The following is a 25486-nucleotide window of genomic DNA, read 5'->3' as shown; positions in this document are numbered from 1 at the left end:
TTAGCCTTGCCACAATTTAGAATTTTAACTTTTGGGCCAGACCTCTCATTCTCCATTTTTCTTAAAACTTTGGAATTATGGTCACTGATCCCAAATTGATCCCTCACTACCACTTCTGTCACCTGCCCTTCCTTATTTCCCAAGAGGAGGTCAAGTTTTGCCCCTCTCTAGTCGGGCCATCCACATACTGAACGAGAAATTCCTCCTGAATACACTCAACAAATTTCTTTCCATCCAACCCTCTAATACCATAGCTGTCCCAGTCAATGTTGGGAAAATTAAAATCTCCGACTATTACCAACCTATTTTTCTTGGAGCTACTTGTAATGAGCTACTTGTAATCTCCTACATATTTGCTCCTCAATTTCCCACCAACTATTTGGGGGCCTATAGTACAACTCTATCAAAATGATTTCCCCTTTCTTATTTCTCAGTTCTACCCATATAGACTCAGTGGGTGAACCCTCAGATATATCCCCTCTCAGTATGGCCATGATGCTTTCCCTAATCAAAAGTACAACTCCCCCTCCTCTCTTACCTCCTCTTCTATCTCTCCTCTAGTATTGTATTCTGGAACATTGAGCTGCCAGTCCTGTCCCTCCCTTAGCCATGTTTCAGTAATTGCTATAATATCCCAGTCCCATGTACCCATCCATACCCTGAGTTCATCTGCTTTGCCTGTTAGGCCTCTTGCATTGAAATAAATGCAATTTAATCTGGACTTCCCTTACTCTCTGTCTTGTTTTGCCTGATGTTTTTAGTACTAGGATTACAGACACTGCCTTTACTTTTTAATGTGCTCTCTTTAACATCTGTGCTGTCCTCAATCTTCTATTCCATCCCCCTACTGCTTTGGGTCCCACCCCCCTGTCCTACCAATTAGCCTTCCTGCCCAGTCCACTAGGGTCAAATCTGTCCCCATGCCTATGTTAATGCCATTGTTTAACTCCAGAATGCGAGTATCAGACTCCAGTTTCTTGTCCTCAAACTGAACTTTGGATTATATCATACTATGATCTCTCTTCCCTCGAGGATCCTTAACTCTAAGGTCATTAATTAATCCCTGCTCATTACACAATACCAGATCCAGAATAGCCTGCTCTCTGGTTGGTTTCACAACATATTGTTCCAAGAAACAATCTCTAATCCATTCAAAGAACTCTCCCTTGAAACTATCCTTGCCAATTTGATTGATCCAGTCGATGTGATATTAAACTCACCCATGATTATTGCTGTACTTTTCTTTCAAGCTCCCAGTATTTCTTGGTTTATACAGTGCCCCACTGTGGAACTACTGATTGGGGACCGAAAGATTATTCCCACCAAGGCTGTGATGCAGCCTTGGTGGGAGTAATCAGCACCATCTCAATGGCATAGTCCCTCTGGTTCGGAAAAGCAAGAGCCTGCAGCCACGGGTGTTCACAGTGGGAGAGAGGGGAAGTCATGGAACACCATCTGTACGTTGCTGCCAGCAGATCCCTCCACGAATGCCCACAAAGAAAAGATCTTCACCGGGAGTCACTGGAAGGCTGCCTGTGTTTACCCAGCCATCCCCTCACATGGCAATGGACCCTCCTGATATGGTCTAAATACCTGTGGAAGAGGGAAGTGGCTCTTAATTGACTACTTAAGTTGAGTCTTCATATTTATTGCTGTGCAATTGCAGCTTTCATGGAACCATATTTAAATGAACCACATAAAATGTGTTTTTAAAAGTTTTAACATTCGCATTTCACGAACATTAAAATGTAATGCTCACTTGGGTGAAAACATTCATCCACAGAGCTCTGTCATTCTCCTATAAGAATACAAGTTGCAAAATGATTTTGGAAACTGTGGAAAAATGGCCTTAAAAGTTTAATTTTAACAGTATTCATTAAAATGCATGATTGTTGTGCACTGCCATCCCTCAATGGACAGATCCAGGGTGGCCTGATTTTTGTGGTTAAACCATTTCTCATTATAGAAGGAAGTGTTAATGACTACCTGCAAACATATTTCCAAATCTTTAAAAGCATTTACAGGATGGCAATCAGACAAAATCTGATGGAGAATATATTAGGATAGGTAACTAAATGCTTGATTTGAAGAGGCAGGTAAGAAGAATCTTCAAGAAAAAGAAAGGATTAGGGCCAAAGCAACTGAAGACAGGGCTGCCAGTGGCGAGTGAAATTTATTTATTTATTATTAGTTACAAGTAGGCTTACATTAATATTGCAGTGAAGTTACTGTGAAAATCCCCTAGTTGCCACTCCCTGGCTCCTGTTCGGGACATTGAGGGAGAATTTAGCATGGCTAATGCACCTAACCAGCATGTGTTCCAGATTGTGGGAGGAAATTGGAGCACCTGGAGGAGACACACACAGACACGAGGAGAGAATGTGCAGACTACACACAAATCGAACCTTTAACCCTGAAGATGTGAAGCAGCAGTGCTAACCACTGTAAAGCAAGAAGGAGATGAAGGAAGTGTTGGAGGACCTCAGAATTCTCAAGGGTTGTCAGTCTTGAGCAGGTTTTGGAGATCGGGAAGGGTGAGGTCATTTTTTGAAGGCAAAGATGAGACAGATTTGAAGGCAAGGATGATCATTTTAAATGAGTGATGTTGGAAATGGAGCCAATGTTGGACAGTGAACACAGATCTGATGGATCAGCAGGATCTGATGCAATTTTGAATTATAGAATGCCTACAGAGGAAGCCATTCAGCCCATCAAATGTGCACCAACTCTCTGAAAGATCATCTTACCCAGGCCTACATGACTCCCATCCTCCCTTCCCTATCCTTGTAATCCCGTGCATTTACTATGGCTAATCCAGCACCTTAAAATAGGACATGGTTGGACAAGTTTTCTGTGGATAAGTAAATTAGGCTATTATAGAATTTTTTAAGAATTCATTCATGGAATTTAGGCATCAATACCTAGGCCAGGATTTATTGCCAATCCCGAACTGCCCTCGAGATGATAATGGTGGACTGATTTCTTGAACTATTTCCCACATGTTTTATTCAAGATTTTAAGTAATAGATTATTAAACAATATGGATGAAAACAATAGTCAAGATAATTGAACTGGCTTACCTTGCATTATCACATTTACGCTGACGGAAGTGTACTCCTATATTACATGTTCTACTACAAGTACTCCAGATGCTCCATATACTCCATTCTCCATCTATCTGGTCAGGAAGAGGTGTCTTACTAACACATTCACCAACCTTACACCACTGCAAATAGAAAGAAATTACTTTCGTTATTCTTACATGCAACATGCTGAGTCATCCATTTAAAATACATTTAAATTCACACAAGAAAATTACCAATAGAGGCAGATTTTCATCAATTGTAAATTTGTTCGATTTGCAAGTAAATTTGTAAGTTAGTTAACAGATATGGAAAATATTTCTCAACAACTTCTTGATGAAATTAGATGTTTTATGGTGATCTGTAAAGGAAACTTTCCAAGTAATATAAGTATGTTTCTAGCTTGAATTCAAATTTATCATGATCTAGCTCAATGCTACCTTTGTGCTGCCTGATTCTTGTTGCAATAAGTTGCAAAAGGTTTGATACAAAGGTATTCCCAAGAATGAAACAATTGTAGGAGAAACTACTTGGAAAGATATTATGCTGCAGTAAAATGCAACAGCATTTGGAATTTCTTCCTGCAAGCAGGTTAGTGGTAGAGAGGGCATGTGTCTACCCATGTAACATGATTGCTAACTCACTGGACAGGATTTTACGGACTCCCTTGGGCAAGATCATAAAATCCCGCCCGAGGCTAACAGAGATTTCTTTTCTGCGACCTTTGGCTGCTCTGATTCCAGGGCAGGCGAGGTGGTAGGATTTTGGCCATTATGTTTAGCTGCAGGGGCCCTAATCGTTTATGCAGGACGAGTCAGGAACATTAATACTGTTTTCCATTTGTTTACCATTGATAGTAGTGAGGAGGCAATTCGAGTATTTTTTCTTTCTGGAGAGCAAGAGCATCAAGAGGAAGAATGTTCGCGGTGAGGTGCCACAGTAGGAAGAATGCTAAGATTCTTTGATACGTCTGTGGATATATTACTTACTGAAATATAGGTAAGAAAGGGGATAACTCCAACAATGGATGGGCAGAATCTCCTTAAGAAAGTGGCTCATGTCCTCTGGGAAGGAGGTGGCTGTGGCAGTCAGTACAATGGTCATCACTCCAAGATGCTGCAATTGGTTCAGTAACCTCTTAAAAGTCACTGAGATAAATCAGAACACTTGACTGAATGTATATCATATGCCAATGATCAAACTTCATTCATCTCAGCCAGAAATTTCCAGCCTTTCACTCTGATGGGATCTTCCAGTCCTGCTGACGTGAGCAGAGATTTCAATGGCTCACTGGCTGGAAAATCCCAGAATTCCTTTCCATAACATTTGCTCGTCATGGGAGAAATGGATTTATGTAATGAGAAGCCTCTGGAAATGATGAAGCATCATTTGAACTCTTGCACTCTTAACTCTCACGTTCCACCAGGAGGAATTCTATTTTGTTTTGAAGGACAGATGACACTTCTACGGGACTTGCCATCATGATTAGCTTAGGGGTTTAAAAAAAAAGGGTGGCGTGAACATGTTGGGCTAAACGGCCTGTTTCTATGACTCTATGACAACAGAAAAGGAGCTTTTAGAGATGTTGTTGACTTCCAGATTGTCAATCCGAATACAACATTTTCAAAGGACTTCCGAGATTTGATCAAGACCAGTCAGCTTGAAATAGTGCCATCCAGTAGCAGCTTAGAACCTAGTCCTACAGTGGTGAATATTCACCTTTAGGTTCTGGGACACACACATGGCTTTACCAGATAGAGTTGTGATTCATTTCTGATAATGCTCACAATGATCTGGGACTGGATGACAGCAGGGAAAAGTTTGCTTACAAAGTCTTTGGCAGTGAACAACAACAACTTGCATTTATATAGCACCCTTAACATGATTAAAGTACTCTGAGGTGCTTCACAGGAGTGTATTCAGACAAAAATTCATAGACAGCCATAGGAGGAGAAGTTGCAAGTTTTAAAGTTTATTTATCAGTGTCACAAAAAAGGCTTACATTAACATTGCAATGAAGTTACTGTGGAAATCCCCTACTAAGACAAGTGAAGATCAGAAAGGTGTATAAGAACAGGCAGATGTGAAAATTTAATAACAAAATATGAGAAAAAAGTTAGTCAAAATGAAAATAAACTGAATAACTGAAGGATAAAGCATAAAAGTGAGAGTTCACTTGAACTTGCATTGATTAATTAACATATAGGTGCAACTGAATGTTTATTAATTCATACTCTTTACAACTGTTTAATTGCAATGGGTACAATTTATCAAAATGGCTTGTTTTAGGGATTGCAAAATTTCATTGGTCATTCTGTCAAAATTGGAATTGACCATAACTGAATACAGTGAAATGCAAAGCTAATTAAAGATGATTGCTAACGCTGGTGAATCACCAACAATACATACCTTTACAAATTACTGTTTAAAAAATAATCAAACCTCAAACAGCAACTCACACTACCCACGGTATAAAATTAAATTTCAAATTCGCTCAGTTAACAGATATGACATCAGGCTGGGTGTGAGACTGTTTTGGTTCATGGGCTCAAGGAAGTCTTTAATCTTTTTATTTTGATGTATGATGGGTATTGAAATCAACAGTATAACTATTACATCCGTTAACTCATAGGCATAATTGCAGGTCAAGATTTTATCTCTTCCTGCTGATTTCTAGGAATGAGGGTATTTATCTTAATTTTGATAGGTTCAGGATGCATTATATTATCACTGGCTCATCTCCAGGGAAGGTGTGTGTATCACTGAGTCAGCTTGCCACTGCATGATTCACAGTGCCAACTGGAGATAGTGTGGACATTCTCCTAAAAGAATTCTAAGCACTGAATTGGAGGGAAAAATGGTGTAATTCACAATTGTTTTTTCAGTGGGAGTTCAGACTTGAATCTCCCTCACTCTGTGCAATGCGAACATCACAATCATGAATATCATTAAAAGCTCAGGGGGCAGAGGCCTATCCATGCCGGAGTCTGATAGTTCTGGAACTCTGCGCATATGCAGTGGCCCCAATCTGTCAGCCTCCCTTTTGCTGGCCTGCCCAGGACCCTCACAATGCTGTCCCTTCAGCTCCACCCATGGCCCGATTGCAAGCATTCCCGGTCCAGACCCAGCCTTACCTCCCATCCTAGAGCATCCCCGATTACCATCCCCCCTTCACCAGCAGGGACAATTCCCTCCCATCACAGTAGGCAGATCGCTTCTCCCACGCTCCCCCCAGTCCATCCGATCACTGGCCTCCCTCCAGCCCCAACTGATCCCCATGCAGAGTGGCAGCGGAGCCCCTCAAACCTACCGATCACCACTAAGGCCTGCCCACAACAGGCCCGCCCCCTTGGCAATGTCCCATGGGCAGAACCAAAATGCCCCCGGCCATGGGCACTTTGTCCCTTGGGCAGTACCAGGGGCACAGTTGGCACTGCCAGGGTGCACATGCCCAGGGGGCAGAATCACTCCCACTGCCTGACCCCCGGGGGCCCTGATTGCTCCGACAGGGTCTCCCACTAGTTCCCTGAAATTGGGGAGATGCTGTAAATTCTGCCGGAATGGAATAGTCCTGGCAGGATAGGAGATGCTATCGGCCCGGAGAATTCAGTCCCGGGCCTGATGTTGACATTAAAATTACATGGAAAATAGATTAAAATCACTTACCTGGTCTTCCTGCCAGTTTCTAGCATGGTCTCAACCGCACCTGCTCTCCGGCGGTGAAAGATGCGCATGTGTTGGGAACACATGCATGAATCCCACCAATACACGCATCTCTCAATCGACGCACCAAAAAATTAGCACATCGTGAAGGAAGAATTGTGTCGAGCATGTCTTTAATAAAAGTTTTATATTTTGTTAAATTCCATTTTTGTCATACTGAATGACAAGTGGTTATCCACTTGGGCAGAAATAATAATAGGAGGGATTACTATTTAAAGGGCGAAAAGCTGCAGCATGCTACAGTGCAGAGGGACCTGGGGGTCATTGTGCACGAATCGCAAAAACCCAGTCTGCAGGTGCAGCAGGTGATCAAGAAGGCGAATGGAATGTTGGCCTTTACAGCGAGGGGGATAGAATATAAAAGCAGGGAAGTCTTGCTGCAACTGTACAGGGCACTGGTGAGGCCGCAGCTGGTGTACTGTGTGCAGTTTTGGGCCCTGTATTTGCGGAAGGATATATTGGCCTTGGAGGGAGTACAGAGAAGGTTCACCAGGCTGATACCGGAGATGAGGGGGTTAGCTTATGAAGAGAGATTGAATAGACTGGGTCTGCAGTCGTTAGAGTTTAGAAGGCTGAGGGGAGATTTTATAGAGACTTACAAGATAATGAAGGGGCTAGATAGGGCAGAGGTAGAGAGATTCTTCCCGCTTAGAAAGGATAGCAGAACTAGAGGGCACAGCCTCAAAATAAGGGTGGGGGGGGGGGGGGTGTCAGTTTAGAACAGAGTCGAGGAGGAACTTCTTCACTCAAAGGGTGGTGAATCTCTGGAATTCTCTGCCCATTGAAGTGGCGGAGGCTACCTCGTTGAATATATTTAAGTCACGATTAGATAGATTTCTGATAGACAAGGGAATTAAGGGTTATGGGGAGAAAGCGGGAAAGTGGAACTGATTCATATCAGCCATGATCTTATTGAATGGTGGGACAGGCTTGAGGGGCTAGATGGCCTACTCCTGCTCCTACTTCTTATGTTCTTAAGACAGCAATGCATCTTCATGCTTTGAACCAAATTTACTAAGGAGCAGATAATGACATATAATGGATTGTGACCATCCATGTCTTAGTATAACATGACCATCCATATAGAATCATAGAATTCCTACAGTGCAGAAGGCGGCTCTTCAGCCCATTGAGCCTACACCAACAACAATCCCACCCAGGCCCGATCCCCATAACTCCCACATATTTATCTTGCTAATTACCCTAACACTAAGAGTCAATTAACCACAACCAATCAACCTAACCAGCACATCCTTGGAGTATCGGAGGAAATTGGAGAACCCTGAGAGAACATGCAAACTCCACACAGTCACCAAAGGCCAGAATTGAACCTGGGTCCCTGGCACTGTGAGGCAGCAGTGCTAACCACAGTGCCACTGTGCCACACATATCTGGACGGTTATATGTATATGTCCAATGTTATTTCTGATGGGAAATCCCAGAGGTGGCATTTAGTGACAAGTTGATAGCAGATATCCACAATGACAAGGAAATCTAATATGTGGAAAGAATTTTATTTTTCTGTTTTGGAGGGAAATTTCCAAGAATTGGAAATTATGAGGTGCATTCATTTGTGCTTCACGCACGTGTGGATTGTACCCAAAGAATATAATATCCCTCGAAACCTAGTTTAATAAAATTAACACAGATATATTAAATTCTAAATCATGAGAGAATTGGTTTATTTCTGAGATTGTTACACTGAGTCACACCTCCATAAAACTTGTTCGCAATTTTTTAAGACATCAGACATGCAAAGACAACATAAAAAATACTAACATTACATACGTGAACCAATTCCAAAATTGGAATTAGCATTCGTTCCTATTCTGAATGGTCACATACTGCCAATCCAGGACAATGCTATCATCCTCAGACCAATGTCATTGTCCTCAGTCCAACGTCACCATTTCCAGCCCACTGCCAGAGCTTCTATGCCAATCCCACCTTAGTGGCAATGAATATCCTCTTCCCCATTCTATTAATTTCTATGTTGATTCAGAATTAAATGTAAAAGACAATTACATTTAAAGCAGTTTAATTTCAGTGCAGATTTTCTCTGTAACCGCGTTTCTCTCATCACTATAACTAAATTAATTCCTTGTGAAAGGAAGGCTGACTGAATTGTATCTTGTGCAACTGGCCCTAATTTCAGAGACTGAGGAATGATGCAGTATTTCAGTTCATCTTTACCCTGATATTGAAAAGCGATTGGAATGCTGCTGCATTGTTTTCTGACAAATGATAATGTTTTAGGTTTATCTACGTCATTTCCACAGCTTTGATAACATGTAAAGCAATCATAGTTAACAGATAAAAATAAACCCTCGCGTGTTTGAAATGGGTCACTGGCAAAGGGATCACTTACAGCACACAACTTGAACAGGAATTATTTATTATTGCTGAGCATAAAATCCTTGCTAGGTTGTAACATTAATTGATAGGTAAGAAAAACACCGTGGAGCAGGATTTTCTCTGCACCCCGCAGCAAAAGGAGGTACCCTGCCATTGGTCGGCAGAGGGATCTTCTGGTCACACCATCGTCAATAGAGTTTTCTCATTGAATATACCCCTTGCCGCAGTGGGGGTGCACTGTCGACAGGTCCAGAAGATCCCACCAGCATGAACGGCCGGTAAGTTCTGGCCCATCTATGTTTAATTGCACAGCTACAAGGCTATAATTTTCTAGTATCCTGAAAATGAACCCCGAGAGATTTTAAAAAGTCACTTGTGCATTATGAATGTGTCTGACAACTGACATTCCCTTTATCTGTACACTATGATCTTGGACTTTAGAAGAGTGTGGAATGGAAGGGATGACCTGAAGGCAGGGGAAATGCAAGTCAGGAGAAATAGCTAAACAGTGGCTAAGTTAATAATTCCCAAAATTCTCCCACTTTTCCTGTGGCATTCACTGATGGTGTTTTCAGGTGCTTTGTGAATTCTGGAAAGTCATCCATTCAAAAAACATGAAATCTATGATCTCAAGGCAGGTTATGATTACCAGCGAGGAACCTTCTTCCTAGAAGTTAACTGCAGTGACTGTCAAATATAGCAATCTTAAAGCCAATCTAAAGATATAATGACAATGTTTGTCTTCTAATAGTGATTACTTTTACCATGTGCTGTCAAAGTAGTGCATTTGTGAGAGCGCTCATCAAATGTTTTATTGCATTTCTCGGTTAATATTTACTTAGTAGTAAAGACATGCCTTCCATAGCAAAAATGTAACCGTTGCCTCAATGGTTATACTATAATTTATACAATGATAAGAATTAGCTTCTCTCTCAGAAATTAAATAAGACATATTTTAGTTGTCAGTTGCTCTTCAAAAACCTTGTGAAATACTGATAAAACAGTCTACACTTGCAACTCAATTTAAGGGCGATTAAGATGTGATGAATGGCACTGGGACCTTTTGTGCTGTTCCTGAAGGACTGCACTGCCAGTTCAGACCTGCAATGTAATGCAGCAGCCCATAATCACAACTGATCACTATTGCCTCGGTAAATGGTCATATATTTCAGTCTTGTTCATTCATTTTCTTCACTCTATTTTTTCAAATAGTCATTTGCCTCAGGAGAACAGTAACTTGTCCATAATTTATTTTAGTTCCATTAACACACCAGCCACATACTTTATTAGTGTGCCTATAGATGTAGCTTGTAAGTACACGTAGGAATGACATTCCTATCAACTGGTGACAAGGAAGGTTCTGCTGTAGGCTGTTGTCTGCAATAAGATTTATTTCTACCTTTGTTGATCTTAACAGACTGAGTTCATTATGATAATAACATCTGTCTTTCTTTTATGCATGATGGGTCTGTCACTAAAATCAAAGATTGCCCAGTGAAATTCAGAATTAACAGATCCGCTTAGAGGGCTAAATTTATGTTCCTGGCATCATTTCCTTAAATTAGCTAATGCATCATTGAGTTATACTAAGACATTTCATAGAGTATTTCCTTCAAAATAAAAACAATACATATTTAGGTGGAAAGGACTCATTAGTTTTCCTACGGCTCCAGAATTGTTTATTTCCTAATGCAAGAACCAAAAAAAGGGCAGAAAATCCATTATGTTCTTTCCATTTCACATTACTTAGGAAATAGGAACAGGAATAGGCCATTCAGCTCCTCAGGCCTGCTCCACCATTCAACTAGGTCATGGCTGGTCATCTAACTCAATGCCATTTTCCCACACTATCCATAGCCCATCTAGAAATCTATCAATCTCTGCTTTGAACATAATCAATCAATGAGTGTGCTTCCTTACCGTGCTGGAGTACAGAATTCTAAAAATTCTCCCTCCTTTGTGCAAAGAAATTCCTCCACATTGCAAGCCTTAAATGACTTGCCCCTTATTCCAAGACTGTGTTCTCCAGTTTTAGATCCTCCAGGCAGGGGAGACACCCTTTCTGCTTCTACCCTGTCAAGCCCTGTAAAAATTTTGTATGCTTCAATGAAATCATCCCTCATTCTCTTAACTCTAGGGAATATAGGCTCCTTGTAGAACAGTCCCCCTACCAGGAATTAGTCTGGTGAACTTCCGCTGTACTCCTTGCCTAAGGAAAGATATACTTGCTATAGAGGGAGACCACGAATGTAGTCCAATCCATCACACAAACCAGTCTCCCATCCATTGACTCGGTCTACACTTCCCGCTGCCTCGGCAAAGCAGTCGGCATAATTATGGACCCCACGCACCTCGGACATTCTCTCTCCCACTCCTTCCACCGGGGAAAAGATAGAAAAGTTTGAGGTCACATACCAACTGACTTAAGAACAGCTTCTTCCCTGCTGCTGTCAGACTGTTAAATGGACTTACCTTGCATTAAGTTGATCTTTCTCTACACCCTAGCTACGACTGTAACACTACATTCTGTACTCTCTCATTTCCTTCTCTATGAATGGTATGCTTTGTCTAGATAGCGTGCAAGAAACAATACTTTGCACTGTACGTTAATACATGTGACAAAAGTCAACCAAATCAAAACTGTCCACAAAACTCCTCGTGCAAGTTGATACTAACATTCCATACAAGTGAAGAAATACATTTTTACTCCTGCAATCAAATCCTCTTAAAACAAAGGCCAAATATCACTTACCTCCTTAATGATTGTTGCACCAGCATATTAGCTTTCAGTGACTCATGAACAAGGACACCTAGGTCCATATGAATATTAACACTTCTTTATCTCTCACTATTTAAGAAATATTTTGCACCTGACTCTCCTACCAAGATAGATAACCTCACATTTACCCACGTTATATTTTATCTGCCAAAAAAATCCAATAGGTTTGTCAAACATGATTTCCCATTCATAAATCCATGCTGAGTCTACCCAATCAGATCACTATTTTCCAAGTGTCCAGTAATCACATCTTTTCTAACAGATTCTAGCATTTTTCAAACTATTGATGTCAGGCTAATAGGATTGGAGCTCCCTGCTTTCACTCTCCCTCATCTCTCAAAGTGTGGCTGCATTTGCCACCTTCCAGTCTGCAGGTACCATTCCAGAGTCTATACAATTTTGAATGATGCTCACCAATGCATCCACTATATCTAACGCCACTTCTTTCAATACTCTGGCATGAAGATCATCTGATCCCAGGAATTCATCAACACCCAGTCCCACTAATATCTTCAATACTATCAATTATACTAATACCAATTTCCTTCAGTACATCATTCTCATTACTGACTTGGTTTGCGATTATTTCTGAGAGACTTTTTGTATTTTCTTCCATGTAGACAAACACAAGTAAGTATTTCGCTACTCTGCTATTTCTCTACTCTTCATTATAAATGCTCCTGTCTCTGCCTGTAATGGATACACATTTGCTGAGACTCCCAGGCCAATGCATTTGTAAAAAGTACAGCCTCAAATATATTCATTTAGATAAGACGAGAGAGAGAGAGAGAGCATTCCCACCCCATCTGTCACATTTTCCTGCAGAATGCCCAGTTGCATGGGAATGCAAAGATTAATTACCAAAAGTGCTCATTCTTGATATCTTTTTAGTGAACCATTTCTTTCTGTGGATCTAATGCCTTCCAATATGGGATTTCCGGGACTATACATGATACTTGAACATAGAACCAGGACCGACCAACGCCATGTACAAATCCGAAGCACTTTGGTGTATTTGCATTTAATAGCCCCAAATCCAGATCCTCATTTACTTCTTTGTTGTCATTTTCTTAAACAGTACGGTTAGATTTCATAAAATTTGCAGTGCAGGAGGCCATTTGGCCCATTGAGTCTGCACCGATCACAATCTCACACAGGTCCTATCCCCATAACCTCGTGCATTTACCTTAGCTAGTCCCCCTGACACTACAACAGACACTGTCCAGGACAAGGCAGCCCACTTGATTGGCGCCTATTCACCACCTTAAACATTCACTACTTCCATCACCAAAGCACAGTGTCAGCAGTGGTACTATCTACAAGATGTACTGCAGTAACTCACTAAGGCTCTTTCCTCAGCACCTTTCAGCCCTGAGACCTCTGCAACCTAGAAAGTCAAGGACAGCAGATGCAAAAAAATTAAAGTAGTTATAATGGGGGATTTTAATTATCTGAATATAGACTGGACTAGTTTTGCAGAGTTATGGGCTGGAAGACAGGAAGAATGGCACTCGGTAAAATGCTCAATTGAGAAGCTAGTGCAGACGTGATGGCCGAATGCTTTCTTCTGTGCGCAACAATTCTGTTTTTGCTGTTTTTTTTATTGCAGAGGCAAAGCCTAACTGAGTCTAGTGCAAAACAAATTAAGTGATATTGCTGGTGATATTTCCAGCTCACTCACATTACTCCAACATTAGGCTACAATTATACTGAGAAGCAAACTTAATGAATAAATTCATTTATACGATCAAATGTTAGATCACTAGAACTTGTACAAGACGAATTCACTTGCAAATATATTTACACTTGTAGCATAATTCAATTGGGAAAGTGGGTTACATAGCCAAAAAAGGCAGAGTGCGAGAGATAGAGAGCACGAGAGAGAGAGAGAGAGAGAGAGATATAGAGCACGAGAGAGAGAGATAGATAGATAGAGAGCACGAGAGAGAGAGATAGATAGATAGAGAGCACGAGAGAGAGAGAGAGATAGAGAGCACGAGAGAGAGAGAGATAGATAGAGAGCACGAGAGAGAGAGAGAGATAGATAGAGAGCACGAGAGAGAGAGATAGATAGAGAGCACGAGAGAGAGAGATAGATAGAGAGCACGAGAGAGAGAGATAGAGAGCACGAGAGAGAGAGAGAGAGAGATAGAGAGCACGAGAGAGAGAGAGATAGAGAGCACGAGAGAGAGAGAGATAGAGAGCACGAGAGAGACAGAGAGCACCAGAGAGACAGAGAGCACCAGAGAGACAGAGAGCACCAGAGAGACAGAGAGCACCAGAGAGACAGAGAGCACCAGAGAGACAGAGAGCACCAGAGAGACAGAGAGCACCAGAGAGACAGAGAGCACCAGAGAGACAGAGAGCACGAGAGAGACAGAGAGCACGAGAGAGACAGAGAGCACGAGAGAGACAGAGAGCACGAGAGAGACAGAGAGCACGAGAGAGACAGAGAGCACGAGAGAGACAGAGAGCACGAGAGAGACAGAGAGCACGAGAGAGACAGAGAGCACGAGAGAGACAGAGAGCACGAGAGAGACAGAGAGCACGAGAGAGACAGAGAGCACGAGAGAGACAGAGAGCACGAGAGAGACAGAGAGCACGAGAGAGACAGAGAGCACGAGAGAGACAGAGAGCACGAGAGAGACAGAGAGCACCAGAGAGACAGAGAGCACCAGAGAGACAGAGAGCACCAGAGAGACAGAGAGCACCAGAGAGACAGAGAGCACCAGAGAGACAGAGAGCACCAGAGAGACAGAGAGCACGAGAGAGACAGAGAGCACGAGAGAGACAGAGAGCACGAGAGAGATAGAGAGCACGAGAGAGATAGAGAGCACGAGAGAGAGAGATAGAGAGCACGAGAGAGAGAGAGAGAGAGAGAGAGAGAGAGATAGAGAGCACGAGAGAGATAGAGAGCACGAGAGAGAGAGAGATAGAGAGCACGAGAGAGAGAGATAGAGAGCACGAGAGAGAGAGATAGATAGAGAGCACGAGAGAGATAGATAGATAGAGAGCACGAGAGAGATAAAGAGCACGAGAGAGATAGAGAGCACGAGAGAGATAGAGAGCACGAGAGAGATAGAGAGCACGAGAGAGAGAGAGAGAGAGAGAGATATAGAGCACGAGAGAGAGAGATAGATAGATAGAGAGCACGAGAGAGAGAGATAGATAGATAGAGAGCACGAGAGAGAGAGAGAGATAGAGAGCACGAGAGAGAGAGAGATAGATAGAGAGCACGAGAGAGAGAGAGAGATAGATAGAGAGCACGAGAGAGAGAGATAGATAGAGAGCACGAGAGAGAGAGATAGATAGAGAGCACGAGAGAGAGAGATAGAGAGCACGAGAGAGAGAGAGAGATAGAGAGCACGAGAGAGAGAGAGATAGAGAGCACGAGAGAGAGAGAGATAGAGAGCACGAGAGAGATAGAGAGCACCAGAGAGACAGAGAGCACCAGAGAGACAGAGAGCACCAGAGAGACAGAGAGCACCAGAGAAACAGAGAGCACCAGAGAGATAGAGAGCACGAGAGAGATAGAGAGCACGAGAGAGATAGAGAGCACGAGAGAGAGAGATAGAGAGCACGAGAGAGAGAGAGAGAGAGAGAGAGAGAGATAGAGAGCACGAGAGAGATAGAGAGCACGAGAGAGAGAGAGATAGAGAGCACGAGAGAGAGAGATAGAGAGCACGAGAGAGAGAGATAGATAGAGAGCACGAGAGAGATAGATAGATAGAGAGCACGAGAGAGATAAAGAGCACGAGAGAGATAGAGAGCACGAGAGAGATAGAGAGCACGAGAGAGATAGAGAGCACAAGAGAGATAGAGAGCACGAGAGAGAGAGATAGAGAGCACGAGAGAGAGAGATAGATAGAGAGCACGAGAGAGATAGAGAGCACGAGAGAGATAGAGAGCACGAGAGAGATAGAGAGCACGAGAGAGATAGAGAGCACGAGAGAGATAGAGAGCACGAGAGAGAGAGAGATAGAGAGCACGAGAGAGAGAGAGATAGAGAGCACGAGAGAGAGAGAGATAGAGAGCACGAGAGAGAGAGAGAGATAGAGAGCACGAGAGAGAGAGAGAGATAGAGAGCACGAGAGAGAGAGAGAGATAGAGAGCACGAGAGAGAGAGAGAGAGATAGAGAGCACAAGAGAGAGAGAGAGAGATAGAGAGCACGAGAGAGAGAGAGAGAGAGATAGAGAGCACGAGAGAGAGAGAGAGATAGAGAGCACGAGAGAGAGAGAGAGATAGAGAGCACGAGAGAGAGAGAGAGAGAGATAGAGAGCACGAGAGAGAGAGAGAGATAGAGAGCACGAGAGAGAGAGATAGATAGAGAGCACGAGAGAGAGAGAGATAGATAGAGAGCACGAGAGAGAGAGAGATAGATAGAGAGCACGAGAGAGAGAGAGATAGATAGAGAGCACGAGAGAGAGAGAGATAGAGAGCACGAGAGAGAGAGAGATAGAGAGCACGAGAGAGAGAGAGAGATAGAGAGCACGAGAGAGAGAGAGAGCACGAGAGAGAGAGAGAGCACGAGAGAGACAGAGAGCACGAGAGAGACAGAGAGCACGAGAGAGACAGAGAGCACGAGAGAGACAGAGAGCACGAGAGAGACAGAGAGCACGAGAGAGACAGAGAGCACGAGAGAGACAGAGAGCACGAGAGAGACAGAGAGCACGAGAGAGACAGAGAGCACGAGAGAGACAGAGAGCACGAGAGAGACAGAGAGCACGAGAGAGACAGAGAGCACCAGAGAGACAGAGAGCACCAGAGAGACAGAGAGCACCAGAGAGACAGAGAGCACCAGAGAGACAGAGAGCACCAGAGAGACAGAGAGCACCAGAGAGACAGAGAGCACGAGAGAGATAGAGAGCACGAGAGAGATAGAGAGCACGAGAGAGATAGAGAGCACGAGAGAGAGAGATAGAGAGCACGAGAGAGAGAGAGAGAGAGAGAGAGATAGAGAGCACGAGAGAGAGAGAGATAGAGAGCACGAGAGAGAGAGATAGAGAGCACGAGAGAGAGAGATAGATAGAGAGCACGAGAGAGATAGATAGATAGAGAGCACGAGAGAGATAAAGAGCACGAGAGAGATAGAGAGCACGAGAGAGATAGAGAGCACGAGAGAGATAGAGAGCACGAGAGAGATAGAGAGCACGAGAGAGAGAGAGATAGAGAGCACGAGAGAGAGAGATAGATAGAGAGCACGAGAGAGATAGAGAGCACGAGAGAGATAGAGAGCACGAGAGAGATAGAGAGCACGAGAGAGATAGAGAGCACGAGAGAGATAGAGAGCACGAGAGAGATAGAGAGCACGAGAGAGAGAGAGATAGAGAGCACGAGAGAGAGAGAGATAGAGAGCACGAGAGAGAGAGAGAGATAGAGAGCACGAGAGAGAGAGAGAGATAGAGAGCACGAGAGAGAGAGAGAGATAGAGAGCACGAGAGAGAGAGAGAGAGATAGAGAGCACGAGAGAGAGAGAGAGATAGAGAGCACGAGAGAGAGAGAGAGATAGAGAGCACGAGAGAGAGAGAGATAGAAAGCACGAGAGAGAGAGATAGATAGAGAGCACGAGAGAGAGAGATAGATAGAGAGCACGAGAGAGAGAGAGATAGATAGAGAGCACGAGAGAGAGAGAGATAGATAGAGAGCATGAGAGAGAGAGAGATAGATAGAGAGCACGAGAGAGAGAGAGATAGAGAGCACGAGAGAGAGAGATAGATAGAGAGCACGAGAGAGAGAGATAGATAGAGAGCACGAGAGAGAGAGATAGATAGAGAGCACGAGAGAGAGAGATAGAGAGCACGAGAGAGAGAGATAGAGAGCACGAGAGAGAGAGATAGAGAGCACGAGAGAGAGAGATAGAGAGCACGAGAGAGAGAGAGAGATAGAGAGCACGAGAGAGAGAGAGAGATAGAGAGCACGAGAGAGAGAGAGAGATAGAGAGCACGAGAGAGAGAGAGAGATAGAGAGCACGAGAGAGAGAGAGAGATAGAGAGCACGAGAGAGAGAGAGAGATAGAGAGCACGAGAGAGAGAGAGAGATAGAGAGCACGAGAGAGAGAGAGAGATAGAGAGCACGAGAGAGAGAGAGATAGAGAGCACGAGAGAGAGAGAGATAGAGAGCACGAGAGAGAGAGAGATAGAGAGCACGAGAGAGAGAGAGAGATAGAGAGCACGAGAGAGATAGAGAGCACGAGAGAGATAGAGAGCACCAGAGAGACAGAGAGCACGAGAGAGGCAGAGAGCACGAGAGAGACAGAGAGCACGAGAGAGACAGAGAGCACGAGAGAGACAGAGAGCACGAGAGAGACAGAGAGCACGAGAGAGACAGAGAGCACGAGAGAGACAGAGAGCACGAGAGAGACAGAGAGCACGAGAGAGATAGAGAGCACGAGAGAGAGAGATAGATAGAGAGCACGAGAGAGATAGAGCGCACGAGAGAGATAGAGAGCACGAGAGAGAGAGATAGAGAGCACGAGAGAGATAGAGAGCACGAGAGAGAGAGAGATACAGAGCACGAGAGAGAGAGATAGATAGAGAGCACGAGAGAGATAGAGAGCACGAGAGAGATAGAGAGCACGAGAGAGATAGAGAGCACGAGAGAGATAGAGAGCACGAGAGAGAGAGAGATAGAGAGCACGAGAGAGAGAGAGAGAGATAGAGAGCACGAGAGAGAGAGAGAGATAGAGAGCACGAGAGAGAGAGAGAGATAGAGAGCACGAGAGAGAGAGAGAGAGAGAGATAGAGAGCACGAGAGAGAGAGAGAGATAGAGAGCACGAGAGAGAGAGAGAGAGATAGAGAGCACGAGAGAGAGATAGAGAGCACGAGAGAGAGAGAGAGATAGAGAGCACGAGAGAGAGAGATAGAGAGCACGAGAGAGAGATAGATAGAGAGCACGAGAGAGAGAGATAGATAGAGAGCACGAGAGAGATAGAGAGCACAAGAGAGACAGAGAGCACGAGAGAGACAGAGAGCACGAGAGAGACAGAGAGCACGAGAGAGAGAGAGATAGAGAGCACGAGAGAGAGAGAGATAGAGAGCACGAGAGAGAGAGAGATAGAGAGCACGAGAGAGAGAGAGATAGAGAGCACGAGAGAGAGAGAGATAGAGAGCACGAGAGAGAGAGAGATAGAGAGCACGAGAGAGAGAGAGATAGAGAGCACGAGAGAGAGAGAGATAGAGAGCACGAGAGAGAGAGAGATAGAGAGCACGAGAGAGAGAGAGAGATAGAGAGCACGAGAGAGAGAGATAGAGAGCACGAGAGAGAGAGAGAGATAGAGAGCACGAGAGAGAGAGATAGAGAGCACGAGCGAGAGAGATAGAGAGCACGAGAGAGAGAGATAGAGAGCACGAGAGAGAGAGAGAGAGATAGAGAGCACGAGAGAGAGAGATAGATAGATAGAGAGCACGAGAGAGAGAGATAGAGAGCACGAGAGAGAGATAGAGAGCACGAGAGAGAGATAGAGAGCACGAGAGAGAGATAGAGAGCACGAGAGAGAGATAGAGAGCACGAGAGAGAGAGATAGATAGAGAGCACGAGAGAGAGAGATAGATAGAGAGCACGAGAGAGAGAGATAGATAGAGAGCACGAGAGAGAGAGAGAGATAGAGAGCACGAGAGAGAGAGATAGAGAGCACGAGAGAGAGAGATAGATAGAGAGCACGAGAGAGAGAGATAGAGAGCACGAGAGAGAGAGAGAGATAGAGAGCACGAGAGAGAGAGAGATAGAGAGCACGAGAGAGAGAGCACGAGAGAGAGAGATAGAGAGCACGAGAGAGATAGAGAGCACGAGAGAGATAGAGAGCACGAGAGAGATAGAGAGCACGAGAGAGAGAGATAGAGAGCACGAGAGAGAGAGATAGATAGAGAGCACGAGAGAGATAGAGAGCACGAGAGAGATAGAGAGCACGAGAGAGATAGAGAGCACGAGAGAGATAGAGAGCACGAGAGAGATAGAGAGCACGAGAGAGAGAGATAGAGAGCACGAGAGAGAGAGAGAGAGAGAGATAGAGAGCACGAGAGAGAGAGATAGATAGAGAGCACGAGAGAGATAGATAGATAGAGAGCACGAGAGAGATAGAGAGCACGAGAGAGATAGAGAGCACGAGAGAGATAGAGAGCACGAGAGAGAGAGAGAGAGAGAGAGATAGAGAGCACGAGAGAGAGAGAGAGATAGAGAGCACGAGAGAGAGAGATAGAGAGCACGAGAGAGAGAGAGAGATAGAGAGCACGAGAGAGAGAGAGAGATAGAGAGCACGAGAGAGAGAGAGAGATAGAGAGCACGAGAGAGAGAGAGAGAGATAGAGAGCACGAGAGAGAGAGATAGAGAGCACGAGAGAGAGAGAGAGAGATAGAGAGCACGAGAGAGAGAGAGAGATAGAGAGCACGAGAGAGAGAGATAGAGAGCACGAGAGAGAGAGATAGAGAGCACGAGAGAGAGATAGATAGAGAGCACGAGAGAGAGAGAGAGAGATAGAGAGCACGAGAGAGAGAGAGAGACCTCACACTGCCCACATATAGTTATAGACAGCATTATCTGTTTGGTTATCTGTGTTATGAAATTACTTGGTACAAGCTGTGTCTCTAACATTCATAAACAATTTGCAGTGTGACCATGAAGGCTTTGTTTTGGCTTATGAGAAAGCCTTGCTTGCATTGTACTTTCAAAAAGTTCAGTCAATTTCTAAACTAATCTCAGCATCCCACCTGAGTTTTAAAATGTGGGCAAATTAGCTTTAAAGCTTACCGTATTTAGTTACATAGGCAGGAATATCTTAAAACGAAGTCTTTGCATTAACATTTGCATTGTAAGATATTGATACTCAAAGGATGATTAACATTTGTTACAATCCACAGGGTAAGGTAACAAGCCAAAGTCATTAAGGGGTGTTCCGGAAGCTAGAATGGGCATGTTTAAATTCTATTATTATCAGCAACTATGCCTCTTAACCAGAGGTAAATTAAGGCCTCATTTTAATGACCAATGATTGTCAACCATGGATGTTGACAAAGGTGAAAACTGTCAGAACAGATGCTGAGACCCAAAAGCTAAATAAAAAGCCTACTTTGTGTGACCAGGAGAAGCAAGAATGCTTCTTAATCCTTAAAAAGAAAATATGGCACTCTTCCATCTTGGACTCACTCTTTTTCCGACTGGTGAAACCCTCCCAAACCTCTCCCTGACTTATCTGAATGAGGTGGGTGATATCTCTTTATTTCCTATCCTGACATATTAATGAGATCTGGTCTTAAAGCTCAGTTCCTGGACAGGGAATTCAACATCACTCCCATTATTACTGCCCAGCAGTTAAAATCTCCGTTATTCACTGGACAAGCTCATCAAATCTCATATGTGAATACATTGACTGAAATACAGAGCTTACAATCTTGCTTCTATTAGTTTAAACTATTTGAAATTCCAAATGTACGCTTGCTTTAAATCCAAATAAAGAGGTCAAGTGACCCCATGAATTAATAGAAATAGAAAGTTTCAAACCATGAGAGATTGGGTGGTACAACTGTTAGGAACTGGCCTTTCATTTCTAGGTTCAAATTTAGATAGATTTAACACTTGCATGTGCGCAGTTTGAAGGTGTTTGAGCAGTCTCAAACTAGTCCATCTGGCATGGATCCATAGCACAAACATTACAAATTTAGCATAAATTGCCAATCTCACTATGAAAGGTCGCAGGCAACAGAAATGTTACACTAACACAGTAAGGAATGCTCTTCGGAAGTTGGGAAACAGCACAGAGAATCACTACTCTGTATCTAACTATGCTATCCCTGACCTGGTTATGTTCAATGTTGACAATGAAGGGATGATTTCATGAATGTGTGTTCTTAGGGAGGAGCCCTGTCCAATTGCAAATGATCATGAAAATTATGCAACATTAACAAGATCGGAGATTTGCTCCAATGGGAATTAAGTGCAGTGGGACAAAGGTGCTTTTTAAAATCTTGTAGCAGAATTTTGGGGTCGTAAAATTATAAAACTTTTGTCTATTGCTTAGTGCAATTTAATGCATAGACAAAAGGTTACAACAAACTGAAAATGAAATATAAATCATTTAGAATAGGATATGGCAAAGCAGGATGCATGTCTGAACTGCAGTCTGTGGGAGCACGTGGACAACGAGCATGTGAACTACAGCAATTGTTATCTCCATTTTGAATCTCTCTGGCTCAGAGTTGGAGTGAAGATTGTAAACACTGACACATAAGGGAGGGGGAGCAGCTTTTGGATAGTTTGCTCCAGATCTTGATCCAAACTTGCAGAAAAGCAGAGCTTCAGGATGGGGTTGGTGCGACCAATTGTGTATAGCATAAGGGGAATTTAGGATTTATTTTGTATTTTTCCATGGCTAAGGACAGAGTCTCCATATAGCTGACCTTGCCAGGTTTATTGCTGTCTAGTAGCTTCCCTTGCATGAATCAATTAACGTTGTGGAGTGACTATGTTTGGACTGTTACACACACACATTCACAAAAGGGGACACAACTAATCACGGTAATTTGACCCATCTGTCTAAAACCAGTGTTTAGGAAAATAGCAAAATGAATGATCAGGTATGTGGGGTGCACCTGAATGGGTCAAATCTAATAAACAAAAGCTAACATTGTCTTAGAAAGGGGAAGTCCTGTCTATTGAACCTCTTGAATTTTCTGAAGAAGTTTCCCAAGTGAAAACCATATCCTAAAATTTAAAAGGGACATTTAATAAACTTCCTCGTGAAATGCTGCCACTGAAGCTGGATTGTTGGGTTCAAGATAAAAACTTCCTTGATCTGGAGAAAGAATTGGCCAAATATTTAGAAAAAAATTATGTCAATGTTGGGGTAGTGGGGGAAGTACTTAGGGAAAGCTACAAATTTTGGTTCATGGATGCCTATTGTAAAGCATCCAAGAATTAAAATCTGTCACATGTTTCCAAGTACACTTCCATCTTGCCACAGTCTGGCATTGCTCACCAGGCACTTTGACACTGTCCATTGGGCACTGGGGCAGGGCCAGAGGGTGAATGAGGGGGGACCCATTGGGGTCTGCAATTGGGATCGGTGAGAGAGGGAAGGAAGAGGCAATCAAGGCTGGCCATAGAGTGGGAGTGTATCGGGCCTGGTCATCGGGGTCTTGTGGGGGGGCGGGGGGAGGCGCAGGTGTTCGGGGCTGGCCATCAGGGTGGGGATGCAGATTAGGGTTGGCCATGGAGGGGATGGTCTGGTAGGCCAGTGATCACAGTGGGGGGTCTGGAAGGTCGGCGATCGGGGGAGGTTCCAGTCCAGCGATGGGGAGCCAGTTCATATGCACCTATCTCTGCATTGACAGATTGGTGCATGCACAGTGGCCCACTCCATACTATGTTGTCAGCCTCTTGGGTGGGAATAAGCCCCACCCCTACTTACCAAAAAGAATCTCACTGAGGCAGTCTGCAATGCACAGAGTACTGGAGATTTGTTCTGGTAAACATGTCCATTTTCCTTCTCGTCAGGCACTTAGTTTGGTTTTGGGAAAATCCTGACCTACATGCCATATTCATGTCTAACAACTTAGCAACAAAGTTAAATCAATTTTTTTTTGCTTTGTTTTGTCAATAATTGTGTAGTTCCACAATTTATCCCTGTAGAGTTAGGGCTTCTTTACTTCTATGGTATTTATATGTTCTTCTATCATTCTTCAATGGTGTGCAGCTTGGGAGACAATCGAAGCATCTGCAATCTAGCAGGTTTTCAAGCACTTGTAACTATATATAACCTCAGGAAAAAAAGAATACAAAAATGGAATTTAAGAATACTTTAAATAATGAGCCTAGAATTCTTACCTTTTCTGTTTCACACTCAGTTCCATCTAGTGGTGGGTCTAGTTTGGTTCTGCACTCCTGTTCACCATCTACTTTACACCATAGTCCGGTACATATGACATGCTACAACAAAGGGTCAAAAGAGAACACATCTTAATAATCCTATTGTTAAGTATTTGGTATTTTATGTAAAAGATTAATATGGGCTCAGATTTTATGGTAGGAATAATGTTGAAGCTAGGGGAGTCTAAAACTAGAGGGCATAGTTTTAAGCGAGAAGGGAGAAATACAAAAGGGTCCAGAGGGGCAGTTTTTTCACACAAAGGACAGTGAGTGTATGGAAAAAGCTGCCAGAGGTAGTTGTAGAGGCGGATACAATAGTGTCTTTTAAAAAGCATTTAGACAGTTACATGGGTAAGATGGGTATAGAGGAACATTGGCCAAACGTGGGCAATTGGGACTAGCTTGGTAGTTAAGAAAAAGGGGTGGTATGGACAAGTTGGGCCGAAGGGCCTGTTTCCATGCTGTAAACCTTTATGACTCTATGACCACTATTAATGGTTAAATTGGGCAGCAACTTCCGGCATCCATGTAGGGCAGTTAAAGGCAAAAACCTACTAATTGCAATGTGTTGCCCTTTTCTTCTGGAAACTGCTACAACAGTATCTCACCAATAGATTTGGCACTAAATTACATGAAGATCATGGAGTTGCAGCACTTACCCATGAAACAGGCCTGAGAAAGTTAAGATGAATACATTCAAGTGTTTGTAAATTTTTAGAACCCCTCCAGTGCAAAAGGAGGCCATTTGGCCCTTTGAGTCTGCACCAACCACAATACCACCTAGGCCCTATTCCTGTAACCCCACATATTTACCATGACTCTAAGGGGCAATTTAACATGGTGAATCAACCGAACCCACACATCTTTGGAGTGCGAGAGCAAACTGGAGCATCTGGAAGAAACCCATGCAGACATGGGTAGAATGTGCAGACACCGCACAGACAGTGACCTGAGGCCAGAATTGAACCCGGGTTCCTGCCGTTGTGAGGCAGCAGTGCTAACAACTGTGCCACTGTGCAGAGTAAGTGATAATTACTGCCAAACAAGCTCACTGGAACTGAAAATTTACATTTGACAAGTTTAGAACCTCATTCACTGAGAATTTAGTGATTATTGGAGATTTTTTTAAAATTCTCTTGTACTTTCTTTCTGCATTCCTACCCCAACCAATTCAGTTTGGGGGTTAAAATTATCCCCATGAGGATTCTTCAATTACATTGGTTGAACAGACACACTGTTGCTTGACCCGTAGATACATATTCCAGATCCTCAGTGGATGGTATCCTTCTGAGAGAATTTTAAGTAACATACACTCTAAAGTCCACAAAACACCTTTGGGCATCTGTAAGTGCAAATAGGTAGTAGTACGCCAAAGTTTGCACCATAAAATACTGCAACTCTTACTTCTTGTGAAATATTTGGAAGGGGGGGGTGGATTTCCTCAGCAACAACTTACATTTATATGGCGTCTCAGGTCCCTTCAAATAAACTCCGGATAATGGCTGGTTTGCTCATATGACATGAGTAGGGTTTGGTGGAAATGCACAAGAACAGGGTTTCAACTAAATTTCTGTCTAAAGTGCCACGGCAAAACATGAGAAGTCACACAGAAATCAATTTGACAAATAGCCTTGCTTGTAATAAAAAATTAACTTTACATTCATTGAGAATTCAAAATCTAAAGTTTT

At 43.4% G+C, this 25486-nt stretch overlaps 1 protein-coding gene across 1 annotated transcript in view; it reads right to left on the bottom strand.

Moving 5' to 3' along the window:
• Positions 1-25486, bottom strand: part of LOC145343014 (A disintegrin and metalloproteinase with thrombospondin motifs 19-like) — a 414592-nt gene that overhangs the window by 184142 nt on the left and 204964 nt on the right. Inside the window, exons 11-12 of the mRNA XM_080188739.1 lie at positions 23757-23858; positions 3081-3226 (exon numbers count right to left, since the gene is read on the bottom strand). Of these exons, the coding sequence (XP_080044865.1) occupies positions 3081-3226; positions 23757-23858 (248 nt within the window). The remainder of the gene's footprint in view (positions 1-3080; positions 3227-23756; positions 23859-25486) is intronic.

The sequence above is a fragment of the Carcharhinus amblyrhynchos genome, chromosome 5, assembly GCF_965287045.1.
Source record: "Carcharhinus amblyrhynchos chromosome 5, sCarAmb.v2.hapA, whole genome shotgun sequence".
Taxonomy (NCBI): Eukaryota; Metazoa; Chordata; class Chondrichthyes; order Carcharhiniformes; family Carcharhinidae; genus Carcharhinus; species Carcharhinus amblyrhynchos.
This window is presented reverse-complemented; position numbering and strand designations above follow the sequence as displayed.